At 37.3% G+C, this 16,095-nt stretch overlaps 1 protein-coding gene and 1 long non-coding RNA gene across 2 annotated transcripts; both read right to left on the reverse strand.

Moving 5' to 3' along the window:
• Positions 1-9,489: 9,489 nt before the first annotated feature.
• Positions 9,490-9,921, reverse strand: LOC110680383 (nucleophosmin-like). Its single transcript, XM_021856194.1, has one exon. The coding sequence runs from the start codon at positions 9,919-9,921 to the stop codon at positions 9,490-9,492; it is 432 nt and encodes a 143-aa protein (XP_021711886.1).
• Positions 9,922-15,230: 5,309 nt separating this feature from the next.
• LOC110680384 lies at positions 15,231-15,671 on the reverse strand. Its single transcript, XR_002502854.1, has 2 exons — positions 15,519-15,671; positions 15,231-15,455 (listed from the first exon to the last, which is right to left on the reverse strand). It is a non-coding gene; the product is annotated as an uncharacterized LOC110680384 (long non-coding RNA).
• Between the last annotated feature and the right edge of the window lie 424 nt (positions 15,672-16,095).

Consider the following 16,095-nt stretch of genomic DNA (forward strand, 5'->3'; position numbering starts at 1 on the left):
TGGATTGGACCAGATGGACGTGGTTACCGCATTCTTGCAAGGCGAGCTGGGTGACGAGCAGATTTTCATGGTCCAGCCCGAAGGATTCGCGGTTCCAAATGGCAAGGTCTGCATGCTGAACAAGGCTCTATACGGTCTGAAGCAATCGAGCCGAGTATGGAATGCGAAGCTGGACGAGGTGCTGCGAGATTTGGCCTGCAAAGATCGCGGGTAGACACCTGTCTGTACTGGATGCTGGATGGAGAGAAAATGCTTTTCGTGACGATATACGTAGACGACCTGTTGATATTCACAAACGATCGACGATTGAAGAAGAGGCTAAAGGATTTTTTGATGCAGCGATTTAAAATGAACGACCTGGGTGAGGCCACACACTGCCTTGGCATTCGGATCCAGCGGGATCGACGTGAAGTCAAGCTTTCGTTCGACCAACAGGCGTATTTGATGAGATCGTTCGTCGTTTTGGAATGACGAATGCGAATCCGGTAGCAGCTCCGGCGGATCCGAGCGGTAGACTGGAAAAGTCGATGGCCCCGAAGACTGAAAGAGAGAAAATGGAGATGAGAGATGTGCCGTACAAAGAAGCAGTAGGATGTTTGTCGTTCGTGGCCCAGACAACTCGACCCGACATTGCGTTTGCTGTGAAAGCAGTAAGCCAATTTTCATCGAACCCTGGCAGGCAGCATTGGGAAGCTGTTAAGCGTATCATCCGATACCTGAAGGGCACGGCTACGAAGAAATTACAGTACAAGAGGGACAAGAATGGACAACTGGTCGGATATAGCGATGCCGATTGGGGAGGAGATCCAGATAGCCGCTACGTCTTTACGATGCAGGGTGCTGCCATAGCCTGGAATGTGAAGAAACAGCCGACTGTAGCACTTTCGTCATGCGAGGCGGAGTATATGGCGCTCTCCCGGAGCATTCAAGAAGCCATGTGGTGGAGCAATCTTCGGTCGGAATTCACCAACGTTGGACCGGTTCCGATGTTCTGCGACAACCAGTCAGCAATCAGCATCGCAGGCCACGGATCCTATAATCCCGGGACGAAGCATGTTAGCATCCGCTATCATTTGGAGAACGGCGTGGTCAAACTTGACTACACGCCCACTTCGAGCCAACCGGCAGATGGATTCACCAAACCGCTGGCTACACCAAACCAGCAGAAGTTTTGCCATTTTATAGGCGTCGCAGATTAGGGAGGAGTGATGTGTAGTAACCTGCGACTTATGTTAGCTACGCAATCAGATCCTTAGCTACGCCATTAACCTTAGAAACCTAAGCTTCTTATTTGAAATAAATATTCATTAGTCTTCCAACCTTCGAACCAGAAGCACCTATTTTATTCAAGCCCTGCTAAAATCCCAAATCCTTAGCTTATCCCACTAACCCAAAATCCTTTCCAAGGCATCCGTGGAGATGCAGAAGATTCTACGACCTCTAGTAATAGTGGTTGTCTAACTAACATTGCTTCACTTCCCCGATGATCGGCGCCGTTATTGATTTTAAATTTTGAGCTCTCGATTTGTGCACATTGAAAATGGTAAGGTAATCCCAAGCCCCATTCATTGAATCTCTGTGCAACTTCGATTGTTCTGGTCAATCACGGAGTAGAAATTACGAATTGTACAGTCATCTATGCTCATGCTGATACTCATTGTCAAGTCAGTACTCCTTCTTTACTGTGCAATAAGTATAGAAGTAAATATTTGATGAAGTTAGAATATACTGTTTATACTGTTACTATGAGAAAAACTGTTGCATGAAATCTTGAAACAATTTCCATCTATGTCTATTAATTCTTGAGTAATTTAGATAAAATTCCTTCCAAAAATTGTGTGAGAATCTCTGCACCTTGCTGTAAATGCTTGACGATCAATAGATGGTTCTATACCATTTCCTGGATAGCCCATTTCCCAGAGAGGGTTTTCCCGGAATGAACCATTTCCCGGAATACCCCATTTCCAGGAAAGACATTCAAGAATAATTAAAATATTCAACGTCATTGAAACATATTGGGCAATAATCAAACGGCATCTTAAGAAGGATGGAAGAGAAGCAAGCTCCATCGATTTTTTCAAGAAAATGTGGTCAGCAGTTCAAAAGTTCCGAAAAAAGTTGTGCAGAATTTTATGGGAGGTATCAAAAGAAAAGTAAGAGCATTCTCCAGCAATGCTCAATAAATGTTCAAATTTATGTGAATTTGATCGAAATTACGTTGATTTCCATGTATTTTAGGTAAACTCATGAATTTGTTCGAAAATAAACAGTTTACTGTAAAAAACACGTGTCCACTTTCTTAAATGAACAGTCCTTAACTCAGTATCACTTAGCGAGCGAGGTTAAGGGTTGGGACAGATTTTTAATTAGATCGAGATTATTTACGGGTTATTTTTAAATCGTTTCGATTGCAAGTTGAGTTTAGTCTATTTTTACATCATGTAGACCAATTTTCTAGATCTCATGACTCTTCGAAACGTTTTCAACTGTAGACTAACTTTGCGACTAAATAATTTCAAGACATTTTAACCTCTGCACCGTAATCAAATTTTCATTTTTCCGTAATTCAAATTTAATTTGAAAATGTAAATGTTGCTAGGTTTATGTTTTTAAAACGAATACTGACACACATCGATTGTGACTGTATACTGTATTTTGTTTTCTAATTTTTTTTAGAATGTCAAAAAATATTTTTTTGCAATTTCTCATCGTAATAGGCTGATTTTTATCACGCCAATCTGTCATAAAACTGCGCACTGAAGTATGCAGTGCGGGAATAGTCATTACCTAACTGAAATCAGTGCTGTAATGATTCATTACGCAACGCTTTTTCATTACGCAACTGTTTTGAGTTGCGTAATGAATCATAACACAACCATTTTTCAGAAATTGTAAAATAATGGTGAATGCATTCCTCTATAATTTCTTATACCCTCAAGTGGTCTTCTACGAAATTGCAAAAAATGTTGTACGTAATTCGTTGCAGAACTCCATTTTTGCAGCACTCGTCGTCATAATCCTACTCGGCAAGCCTCGTAGGATAATTTTACGACTCGTGCTGCAAAAATCATCTTTCTGCAACTTGTTCCGTAAACTACTATCAACTATTTTTTTTGATTAAGCTGATTTGGGGTAACATTGAGCACCCATGTAAACAATGCATTGTAATGTTCGGTAATGTTGAATATGAGGCTTACTAAACCGAATATGAAGATAATGTATATAATATCAAAAACAACATAAACCACGGAATACGACAGTTTGGGATTTTTTAAAGTAATTGGTTCATTTTGCTAAATTGAACATACTTATAAAAAAATTTGACAACGAAATCTTTTTCAGCGATATTTTAGCAGTAATAACAACAATTTCGTTGCTTATATCATTATGGCACTCATGTGAGGCATGAATCTTCGGTAGTGCCATCCATGATCATGGAAATCATTGTTTCGAAAAGTTCATAAATTTGTGCATCAATAAAAATCAATCTTCACAAAAAAAATTAATTCTGTGGGAAACGTGATTGCTGCTCTCGGATGATGATTGCACCGAACGTTGAGGTGCGTCCGATGCGTCCAATGGCTAACCGAAGAAAGAGGAAAAGTCATGGCCTGCCATGTGCTGATTGACAGTTTACGTTACGAGGATGCTAGTGTTATCTATCGTCCGTAACATATATGCTATGCACTCTAAATACAATATACAGGAATACAGTAAAACATACTCCACACATTCCCCTTCTTCTCTCAGCAAAAACAGGAAAAAACCTGCACTAAGGAGTTTATACTCTGTTTTTGAGTTCTATCCATCCATCATTCCATTATCTCGTAGTTAGGTAAACATATGAGCAAAAAGCATTCCAATCCAAAATTTTGTTTAATCTTGTAGGGGCTAATCAGGTCCGTCACACTCGGGCTCAGATTGGGTACCACTTCTAGTACTGCATTTCGGCCCTCGGTAGTACAAAAGGTACCCAAGTTTGACAGATCGCAGTACACTTTTTACGGCATTCTAGATTACCTTATGAGCCATAAAATTTTGGGCAACTGCAAGGGACATGGAGGTCTTTAATTTGTCTTTGGGCTAATTGCGCGACAGCCCGGGAGTTAATATAAGTGTGCAAATTGCTCTGTTAATTCAGAAGTAAATTCTATTTCACATGTTATATTTGTCGATCGCATATTGCGGTTGAATAAGATCAAATATCTAAATAAATAAATTTGGACAAAACATTCTCACCATTCTATAGGTAGACGATGCATTTATTTATTTTTTATTATTTCACTCGCTAGTATTCCACACAATTTTCTTACCAATATCTGATCTACTGAATCTTAAAAAAAATGCAATTTCAAATGGAAAATTGTTGAAACATCTTGTCTTCTACTATATTCACTCAGTTAACTTCATATCTGGGCTCAGACATGGCCGTTTACATTTTGTTTTCTCTTGTGGATGGAAAAAGCTACCATTTTCGTGTGTAACGCGTTATTTTATCCTTATTAACGAGATTTTTGTAACTTACTTGAAATGAAAACAATTCAGAACATATATTGATTCGCCTTAGACCTACAAGTTTAAGTTAAATGAAGAATACATTCCAGAACCTTACTTTTTAAACAACCTCATCCATAGAAACATTATTTTAGGTGGTGTTCTAGACGCGCCTGATTCATCTTTAATGCAGCTGAAACTAATTCACCTTATTGATCTTTGGTATATAAGGCACGTTAATGTTGCTTCCCAAGCCCACTCAGCCAAAATTCCAGCGGTCTTCTAGACACGCCGCAATATCCAATTAAAACAAATACAGTCTAATTCCAAGAACTATTTGTTTTGTTATTTTCAGCCCAAAAGCGTGCATAGCGGTGGTTTCCTAAACACACCTTCTCAATCACCTGAAATCTCAGCTTGAAATCCGACGGTCTTCTAGACGCGTCTTTGACATCCGAGTCGAAACCCATTCAGCGATGGTTTTCCAAACACACCTTTACTTTGACTCCACATGTCAACTAAGCATAAATTCCGGCGGTCATCTAAACACACCTTCGACATCCAAGCCGAAACATATTCAAAGCGATGGTTTTCTAAACACACCTTATTTTGACACTTCGTGCTGCATGCTAACTCAGCTTGACCTCCGGCGGTCTTCAAGACGCGCCTTCGGCATTCGAGCCGAAACCAAGTGGTGTTCTTCCAAATACCTTTTTCGAGTCTCCACCAGCAAGAATTTCGACGGCCTTCTCGCGCGCCTTTGACTTTTCAAACAAATTTAGCACATTCCAATCGTGCAGCTAAAGTCAACTCAGTGAAAAGTCCGGTGGTACACACCACGAACATTCTGCTGGGCAAAATTATCGGAGGGTGTGCGTCCGATGCGTCCAATGGCTAACCGAAGAAAGAGGAAAAGTCATGGCCTGCCATGTGCTGATTGACAGTTTACGTTACGATACGAGGATGCTAGTGTTATCTATCGTTCGTAACACATATGCTATGCACTCTAAATACAATATACAGGAATACAATAAAACATACTCCACATAAATTCTCATAAGCTTATGAATATAAGAAAGAGAATCACCGTTCATGCATTGTAAATTGGCCATCGAAATATGTTGGTTCGCACTTTTTACGAGAAAGGTCATTCCGATTAGAGTGATCCCAGGCAACAGCACCAAAATTTGGTAAATTTTTTAATTCATTTTTTTCTATTGAGCTGAAACTTTGCACAGTTTTCCAGTTCCATCTAAATCGTCATTTTCCGATATCAAATCTTCAAGTTGAGTCACGACTAACTTTTCAAAAGGGTGTATGTGAAAATGGTTCAAAAATATTCAAAAAGCTGCACAGCAAAAACGGTTCGTTCGATTGTTAGACAACTAAAGAAACAAAGTTAGACAACTAAATAAAGATTCAAAAAAAAAATACACACAGTAAAAAAAAATTTTTTTTGCATTAAAAAATATCATTTTTGACACAAAAACTCAAAAATCTCAAAACCCTATCGGAATACCAACGTAATTTTTTGAGGGAAAACGGTCCATTATATTAGCTATCTACCATAAAAATTTGGTGATGGTAAACCAATAAACAAAAAAGTTATGACATTTCAAACATGTCACAATTTTCACATTTAGTAGAAAAAAAATTTTTTTTTTCGGTGTAAATTATTACGGGAACCGCAGTTTGTTGCTGATTTTATTGTTAAGGGCCTTGCGTGAATTAAACAAGTCGTTTTCATGTAGTCATTAGTATTATGTATATTATATGTATAAATATTATGTATATGTATAAATATTATATGTATATGTATATATGTATAAATTAAAATGAATTAACAGATTACACGAAAATAAAAAATTTTTTTACCAGGATATTTTTTTTTAGAGTATGATCGATGAGTTTCGAAATGTTATATATAAACTTTAAAAGTTTTGGGTTTGAATTTTTTTACAATATCGAACACTTTTGCATCATTATCAGTACAGTTCGAGTATAGTTTTGCTTTAATTTTATTTTCTGACAATGGAATGAAACAGTGAAATTTGTGGGTTCCTTGGATCGTTTTCGCGTTATTATATTGCTCGCTGAGCTCTGATGCCGTTAATTCGTACTCTTCAGTAGTAGTAAAACAAAATGATAATTTTGTTAAATCTTCTTCTTTTCTGCGATTCGCCCAATCAAATAGTTCTTTTGCAGTTTTAATTGGATGCTCTCGTTCTTTGGCTAAACTTGCTCTTGTGGCCATGCGCTTTATGGTTCCTCCAATAGCATCACAAGGACCTTTGCCATGTGACGTAGCAAAGAAATGCCATTCTGCATCAATTCCGTACTTTGATTTAAATTGACATAGGCTCGAAAAATTCTTACGGTTTTTGTACTGCGATGCTGCTCCATCAGACATGAAATATATCTTTCTGATTTCTTTATCCTTATCAACGCGTAAAAAGTTAATCATTTTGGCAATGAACAAATTTACAGATACTGAGTCGTGTCTTAAATCTTCGGAAATTACAATAAAGCTAAAATGTTCAATTTGCGTACTTCCATTGAAATAAATAACGAATGGATGAATTGTAGCTTGTTGTACGTTCCAGTGATGGGACTGCACTTCATCTTGCAATACAAAGCTATAGTTTTCAGAAAAATCACAAATGACTAAAAATTCACCATCTTGTAACGTATTTTTCGTATTTTTTAAAAAGCGGGATTGCTCTGTTTTAATGGAGTCGTGAGGAATTAAACTTTCTAATTTCAAGCAAAAAAATGACACAAACTCATCTACAGGTTTTACAATAGTTTCTAGGTCATACCTATCCGTGGTCACCCATTGCTCAAATGATAACTGATCAATATAATCTTCTTCAAACTCAGCGAATAAAGTATTTTCCAATGATGAAGAATCTGGACAATCCGAACAAGATCGTAGATAGCAATTTGATGTTGTATTTTCACACAAAAGACTACCAGTTAACATTTTAATATCCTTTGATAAATTGATTCTTTTCAAACTATGTAAGATTAGGTTAATATTTTCGTGTGTTGTGCACACACAATCATTATGTGTTCCTGAATTGGATAGAAGCTTGCATTGCCTTGGACGAAGCCTTGCAAATGAGGAAAAACCTACCTTAATATTTTCGTTAATTTCCTTGAAGCGTGTATACGCTTCTTTCAAAGTAGTCATCATTAATCGTTTTTGGATTGCTTGACGCTTTCCATCTTTTTTTACAGATACATAATCTTTTTGGCCAGGCATAGCTCTACTTACTTCATCGTCTTCAAAATATTGAATTATTTTTTCTTTTGTCTCATCTGTTAATGAAGTACTCGACCTAGCATTTTTGGTTGCAAGACAGTTATTTTTGAATTGTTTTGCCTCTTTTGCTGTATTTCTATTGGTTTTGAACTCATCAATGGCGTCTTGAATAGACCACGAGCTTGGCAGCATCGACAAAATCAATAATTTTTCTTTCCTTGTCGTGGCTAGATTCGAGAACCTTTCCTTCATATTCATAATTACCTCATCGTAGTCTGTATTTTCCACATCCTCAGGTCCTAATTTGAAGAGGTTTCTTCGTACAGCTTCGTTGATTTCACGGTATTTTTTCTCGGGATAATTGACGTAACCCATCTTCGTCCATTTAATCGGAGTCACTTTTATTCCAGCTATCCCTTCGTTGAAGCGTTCGATGTTGACCTTCTGGATGCACTCATCTTCTGATTGATTTGTTGAAACAGATGTCGCTGATGGTACCATGGCAAGACTATCTGCACTTGGTACTTCTGGTAACTCCTCAGTTGTTGTCGGTGCATCTAGTAATTCCTCAGTTGTTGTTGTTTTCGAACTTCCTGCAACCTGATCCACCGATGATGTACAGATTGCCCGTTTGTCAACGTTTAAACGGCAGGACGTACAAATGCGTAAATTTGTATTCAATGTAGACATTGGAGCATAACCAGCCGCTTTCAGTTTATCTATGGTGCTTTTGGTGAGATTTCGTAGCTCTTTCGAACACTTTTTTTCTGCAAACGGCCTGCAACAGTTGAGAAAGCGACTACTCATGTTGCTCGTTAGATTTTAATAAACAAAATCACTTTTAAGTTTTTACTGACTAGTTTGGTGTCGTTTGCTTGACTGAAGAAAAATTTTACAATTAAATCTTTTATAACCATAGTGGTAGTATATTTTTAGCTTTTTCGTGAGTATGTTCATGGTATGTACCTATCATGTTTTTGATGTTGTTGAAGTTACTCGCTTTCTCCCAAATATGATTAACAAAGTCTATTCTCTACCAAGGCGGGTCTATACCCAGGTGTAATCAGATTTTAGCTTTGTGGAGAAAACCAGCGCCGAGAAAACCGACCTGCTTTACGTATACTAGATCACCTGGGTATAGACCCGCCTTGTTCTCTACGAGGTAAACTTTTTGCAGGTAAACTAGTCGTATACCTGTATAGAAAACTTTTTTTGTAGCTTATTAGATATATTAGATTTCTTTTATCAAAAGGTTTCAACACTATTGAGAGAATTTTTCTTCAGTTACGTACAATAAAAAATATGACACTATCAAGACTTTAGATCACAATACTGGATCGCGTCTAACTTTCTAATAGATGCTATAATAGTTATGAATAATTAAATAAAATATCATGAAAACAACTTGTTAACCTCATGTGGCACCCTTAACAAAAAATTCAGCAACAAACTGCGGTCCTAAAAAAAATTACCAATGAAAAAAAAAATTCACTAAGTGTCAAATTTGTGAAATATTTGAAATGTCATAACTTTTTTGTTTATTGGCTTACCATCACCAAATTTTTATGGTAGATAGCTAATATAATGGACCGTTTTCCCTCAAAAAAATACGTTGGTATTCCGATAGGGTTTTGAGATATTTGATTATTATTATTATTTTTTTTATTAAAGACACTTTACACCATTTGGTGCATTCGTGTCTGAAGGAATATTATCATACATAATTGAATTCATTTTGGTTCACTCTCATTTTTTCTTCTCGATCGCGTCTGGTACACCTTCCAATCCGAGTTGTTCCTTTTATCGGCTGTTTGACCATTCTGACTACATGATCGCTTTGGCTCGTTCTCAACTGTCGTTCCACTATGCGAAGTCTCGGTTGACAACCGTCTCTTCCCGCTAAGCTCCACTGTTGTTTCGTTTCGATTATCGTCATCGTTGTCATCGCCGTCGTCGTCATCGCCAGTATCATCCTCACTTGATTCGGAATGAGCCGGCGGTGGTGCGCATCGTTTTTCGTTACTCTTCTGCTCACTGCTAGGTGCGTGTGGCTCAGCTTGCTTTTCGGTTGCACTCGACGAAGTTCGTTGTTGTTCCTTCAGGTAGCTAACGTAGCTGCGATGGCCGTCAACGGTAATGTATACCGGCAGCGATTTCTCCATCCTCATACGAACTACGCGAACACCATTCGGAACGCCCGAGAAATAGTTTTTCCAAACATCGTTCTGGATGGAGAGTACCTTGCCCTACTGCTGAAGGTTTTTGGTGATGATCGAATTCGGCATCTGCGGCGGCAGGTCGTGTATTTTGATAGTAGTGGTGGGACCGTCCACGTACACCGGGACGAAATAATCCACGCCTTCGTAGATAAACGAGTGTCGTAGATGGTGTTGCTTGTGAAGACGTGGTGCTACGCTTGCATTGTTCATCTCAATGAACACACAATTTTCGAGGTGATGCAATTGGATGCTCTTGACATCGGCCATGTCAAGCTGGAGCTTTTTCTTGAGGAATTCCTCCACCTGGTCCAAAACCGGTCGCTTTGGCAGGGTACTGAAGTCCACAACGAGGGTGTTTTTCCTGTGCGCAGTCATTTTGCGTTGAATGCAAAAATTCTGTCACACAAGAAACCGTGATAATTTCGAACAACTGGAGCTAAGGAGAAACACGTATATCGCGCACGAAGAGCGGTTGCCAACTGGAGATATTTGAGTTTTTGTGACAAAAATGATGTTTTTTAATGCAGAAAAAAAAATTTTTTTTACTGTGTGTATTTTTTTTTTGAATCTTTATTTAGTTGTCTAACTTTGTTTCTTTAGTTGTCTAACAATCGAACGAACCGTTTTTGCTGTGCAGCTTTTCGAATATTTTTGAACCATTTTCACATACACCCTTTTGAAAAGTTAGTCGTGACTCAACTTGAAGATTTGATATCGGAAAATGACGATTTAGATGGAACTGAAAAACTGTGCAAAGTTTCAGATATTTTTGAAATGGTCGATCAGAATCGACTTGCATGCCTCCGTGGAATCCCTCATTAATGTTACCCCGCTAATCAATGTTACCCAGTATTATGATACCATCTATGTGGTCTGTGAGGAACTTGGCGGCTGATCCATTTTTGTGCTTTTTTGGTAGAGTTATTATTGCCCATAATGTCTATAATTTCATTGATCAATTGCCCTACTTTCATACATAGGATGCCATTAGAATAAATATTATTGTTCGGACTGATAAATTAATCCATCAACATGAATTTCAATTATAGCTACTGCCATTTACATAGAGCATGGTTTCCCAAACTATGGATCGCGACCCCCAGGGGGGGTTGTTATGTTATGTTATGTTATGTTAAAACATTTTTATGTGGAGAAGTATTGAAAGTTATTTATGTTTTAGTTCATTGTCAGCAGAGGATTTCAGTTCATTGTCAAAATTTTTCTTCCGGAGATTCTTACATTACTGTCATTTACCACTACCATTTAGTTACTGTTTTTTGGAAAAACTGTAAATGTTTGTAAAATTATCTGAGTTAACGCACTGTGACCTCAGCGTCTAAGACTTTTAAAGCTCTTCGGCATTCCGGAAAATGTCATAGAAACCAAAATATTTCTATAAAAATGCACATTTTTACAGGGATTGTTTCAGAAATTTCCCTAGGATTCCCTCCTGGGGTTTTTTTTTGAAAAAGATACTGTAATAAGTTTTCCAGTTGTACAGGAAACCATTCGAAGATGCGTTAAGCAATTCCTTCAGAAGAATCCAAAAATGTTTAATCCAAGGGTTTTTGAAAAAAAAATTCGGAGGTTTTTCTATACATCTTACAAGAATTGCTCCAAGGATTCCTATGTTATTTTCTTCATAAATTCTTCCAACTATTTTCAGAGGAATTCTTTTAGTAAATTCTCCACGAATTCTTCCAGGAATTGATCAAGAAATTCCAAAAGGAAATCGAATAGGAATTTTCACAAGACTCCACTATAAATTGATCCAGATATTTCTTTGGTTTGTTCAGAGAATCGCATTCAGGAATCACTCTGTTGTCTCGTTCGAAATGTTGCAGAAATAATGCCAGTAATTCTTCCGATTGTGTCTTCACGTATTTCACCAGAGATTAGGCCCAAGATTTTCCAGAGTTTGATTTCCCAAGAGTTTCCAGAGGATGATACTACCTAAGATTCATGTCTCACATAAGTTCTGCAAAGGATATGAGCAATGAAAATGCGATTCTTACTAAAAATGGCATCGCCGAAAACGATTCCGTTGTCAAAACTTTCATAAGTATGCTCAATTAGGCAACATTAACAAATTACAGTAAAGAATATAGAATTCCCTTAGGAAATTGCCTACCTTTAGGCGTATTCCGTGGTTCGAGGTGTTTTTAATTTTAAAATAACTCAAAAAGTAAACGACTTGTAAGCGTTTGGCCTTCATATTCGGCTTCGGGGGCCATGATTCAAGTAAGTAACGATATTTTCAATATTACTAAACATTGTTTACACAGGTGATCAATATTACCCCATATCAGCTAAATAAAAAAAATCACTTAAAACATTTTTTAAAACAAAATGCAGTATATAGTCACGAGCTATGGGTGGCAGTACTTGTTTTAAAAATATAAAATTTGCAACATTTGCATTTTCAAACGAAATATTTAACAAATATACAAAAAATATGATCAATGTTACCCCGGATTACGGTACTCAGTATTGTCGTATCCACTCCGGTTAGTCAAACGACTAAAAATCAATGTTGCGCAAGTTTGCGCAGAATGAGGTTAAGATTTGTCGAAACTTAACAGAAAAATCTTCAAATAAAGACTACTGCGATATGTGTGCGAGTATGTGCTCACATTTAAAAGCTAAGTTGAATTTCATTTGGTTTTCCTCATATATTTTACAAAGGAGCAAAATAATACAACTACGTCGATCATGTTCTTCAAAATGTTCTAAAAAATTCAATTCTCATTCAATCTTCACGTCCTTTCTTCCATTTTTGCCACGTTTAGTGACAGTTTTAAATCCCACTTTTTTGGAAGGAAGTTGTGGATTCAGAGATTCACCCTTCCTTTTGTTTGTAGTTGCAACCATGTTTAGTGAATAAACGAGAGAAGACGAGACCTCCTAAGAGGTTTTTCCCAAGACGGTGTTCAAGACGAGCTGCTGCACAAGGCGCATGCATATAAGTGATTGCATGAGAGAGCTAATTTAAGCCTAACTTTCAATAACTGAAAAGGTTATGAAAGTTGTATTAAATCCACATATAACATTCTGCAGGATTGCAACCGCTAGCTTTCGGCAACGGGTCCAACGGTCTATTTACAGTCTACGTTAATACCTATTCAACAATATGAGGACGGTTCTGATTACTTGTTTAATTACGAAACTACAGGTTGTCAAAGGAAGGGTCTTTAAAGGGACTTTTTCAGATGTAGCAGGTTCCCGGTGGTCACAGTGACCAAATCCGGATCTCCGGGAGGGTTTCTGAAACTAGACATGTGTCCCTTTCATTTAAGCCTAATAAAACGAAATTCGGTCGCTATATTGATTTTTGCTAGCTATTTGAAATTTCCGGGTCGAAAAAGACCGTAAGTCACAATTTGTAACTTTTTTTAGGGACTAAGGAAGGTTAATAAGCCATAGGCGTAACCAGGACAGATTTTTCTTGGTATTCTTTACCAATAAAACCAAGTTTATTTTGCGTCAATATTCCGTTCACTTCTTGATTTCCTCATATGCTCTAAATGTTTTCTCAGTAGTGCAATAAGAAATGGCTTGTTGAGGGGCTAGATACGAATCGTACTAACAAGAAGTGCTTACAAGAAAAATCTCCGGAGTTGTTAATGGGGCTGTTTTCCAGATTTGGTTTTAATGGTAAAGTATGCCAAGAAAAATCTGTCTTGGTTACGCCTATACCATAATAAAAATATATTATAAACATAATAAAAAATACTGATAAAAATCATCTTGTTAAATTTTCACTTAACTCAATTATATTATATATTTACAAAATTGTTCCTATCAGAGCCCCTGCTGGCTACACCACTGGTTCATCACCCGAAAGGCTTTGGGCTGTTTCATATTTCGACACGTAGAATCTTACAAAAATAGTCCGGTTGAAAACTCCGTGTAACACCATCATGAACTTCCCTTGTTAGCTCGACAAAACGTGGCAAAATATTGCTGACAACTAGCAAAAAAGTGTTGATCGTTAGTAATGTTTTGAAATTGAATTTGTAAACTCTTTTCATGATAAATTGTTATTTGTTTAGTGATACTAGGTGCTATGATTCGTTTCTAAATTGTATGATAATGCAAAGTGATGATATCGTGAATGACTTTTAAATTTGAATACATCACCCCGTTCTGTAATAGAATATAAAAATTCAACAATTGTATTGTTCTTCAGAGATTTACTGTAAGTTTATTCGTTTTTGTTTTGTTTCATTTGCAATTAACTTGTAAAATACTGATACCAATATTATCAACATTCTCACAGAATTTACCGTTTGGCGGCCGCTCTGGCATACATTAACTCCTTTCGTTTCAGTTTTACATTACGCTCATGGATTGGAAGCTGGCTCAGTGGTAACATGCCTGCTTCTTTATCAAAATAACGCGTTCCTGGTCTGATTATTTTATAGTTTTTTAATGATTTTGTTCAAAAGTTCTACAGATCATTCGGTGATTTCTTACTGAATGGTTGCCGAGGTTCTGATGTAATTTCACCGGAAATATGGCAAATAAACTTAGTGTGTGACATAGTGACCAATGCCCTACTAGACTGGCCCAGCTCAGTATGAGAGAAAAATAAAGTTGTATGATTCCACGGGGCACCCCCCAGGATTATTTCTTGGGGTTAGAGGGAGCCTTTCTGAAAAATTCAGTTTATTTGGTTGTTCCATGAGCTGGCGCATTTAAATTGAAGTTAATATGGGATTTTCAGCTCAAACATATGAGCAATAGCACATCATCTACTGTTTGGTTCAGGAAAATTGATGATCGCGTTCAATTGGATCCAGAATGTCTAAAACACTACTTGATATAATAGCGAACAATATTAATGTATTATGATTAAACTTGATAAAGTTGGTCTTAACTATCTGAAGTAGATCATGCAATATTGCTTCGTATTTCTTCAACATAGCTTGGTGTGAGCGTTCTCAAATGATCCTTTGATTGCTCTCGTGTTCATGTTCAATTTTTTGAACACACACATGCTGACTAGATTGATCATGGAGTTGTGATCTCCAAAATTTTCGACGAACGCACAATAACGTTTTTCGGCCCTAGAGCTCCACCAAGATTTTGGTACATGATGTTTGATTTAAGACCGGTGAATGGTAGTGGATAGTACGATCAGGGGCAACTTACTACTGGGATAACATAGTGAAATGCAAGTTTATTCGGATAGTGTGTTGCAACTAATGACGAGTTGAATTCCTAACGGGCGGTAAAAAAATGCAATTTCCATATCTTTATAACATACGTTTTATTCGTAAAATCATTAAAATTGCCCGGATGATATTGTAAAATGGTATTGATTATATTTTGCGCGTAGATAGACTGACCCGTAACCGAATACATCCAGCCAAGGAAAACTGCGCATGACATCCCGGACTCTCAGGCTTTGCCATACCATCTCAAACACCGTCATTATTAAACGAGTAATTTATTCAATTTAAAAAAGGATGATCCTGAAACAGAAATGAAAATCTAAACTACTTTTAAATTTATTACAAGCAATGAATTTTACTTACTTGCACTAATCCAACGATGAATCGGAATGGTTTTCAGTGTTTTCAGTACACCACATAACAAATAATGACGACAACGGTTGCCACGAGATGAACAGCGCACTGTGATCAAACATCACAAATTGTTTGAACTTGAACACGGCTCTCGTGAGCACAAGCTTTGAACAGAACGCGTTCAAATGCATCAAGTTCAAGTTGGTGGTAGCCATTAAGCGCATCATAGCCACCTATGACGCAGGACGAGCTGTTGCACAAGGCGCATGCATATAAGTGATTGCATGAGAGAGCTAATTTAAGGCTAAGTAGCCCGTCATTCGTTTTGGCAACAATGATGCATTTTCAGCTTGCATTTCAAAGTGATAAAACTCAGTCTTGATAGTTTATATTGACTTGAAAAAGTATAACTGTACTCGCTAACATACATAAAGTATGCTGATACTTTTTCAGCTGTGTCAGTGCAAAACCAACTGATTTTCTTTGATTCGAAAACGTGAGATGAATTTGCAACAATCATCAACGACGCGTATAAATTTCAATGACGGCCTACTTCGCCTTAAGCCTAACTTTCAACAGCTGAAAA

This window comes from Aedes aegypti, unplaced genomic scaffold (genome assembly GCF_002204515.2).
Source record: "Aedes aegypti strain LVP_AGWG unplaced genomic scaffold, AaegL5.0 Primary Assembly AGWG_AaegL5_hic_scaff_1268_PBJ_arrow, whole genome shotgun sequence".
NCBI lineage: Eukaryota > Metazoa > Arthropoda > Insecta > Diptera > Culicidae > Aedes > Aedes aegypti.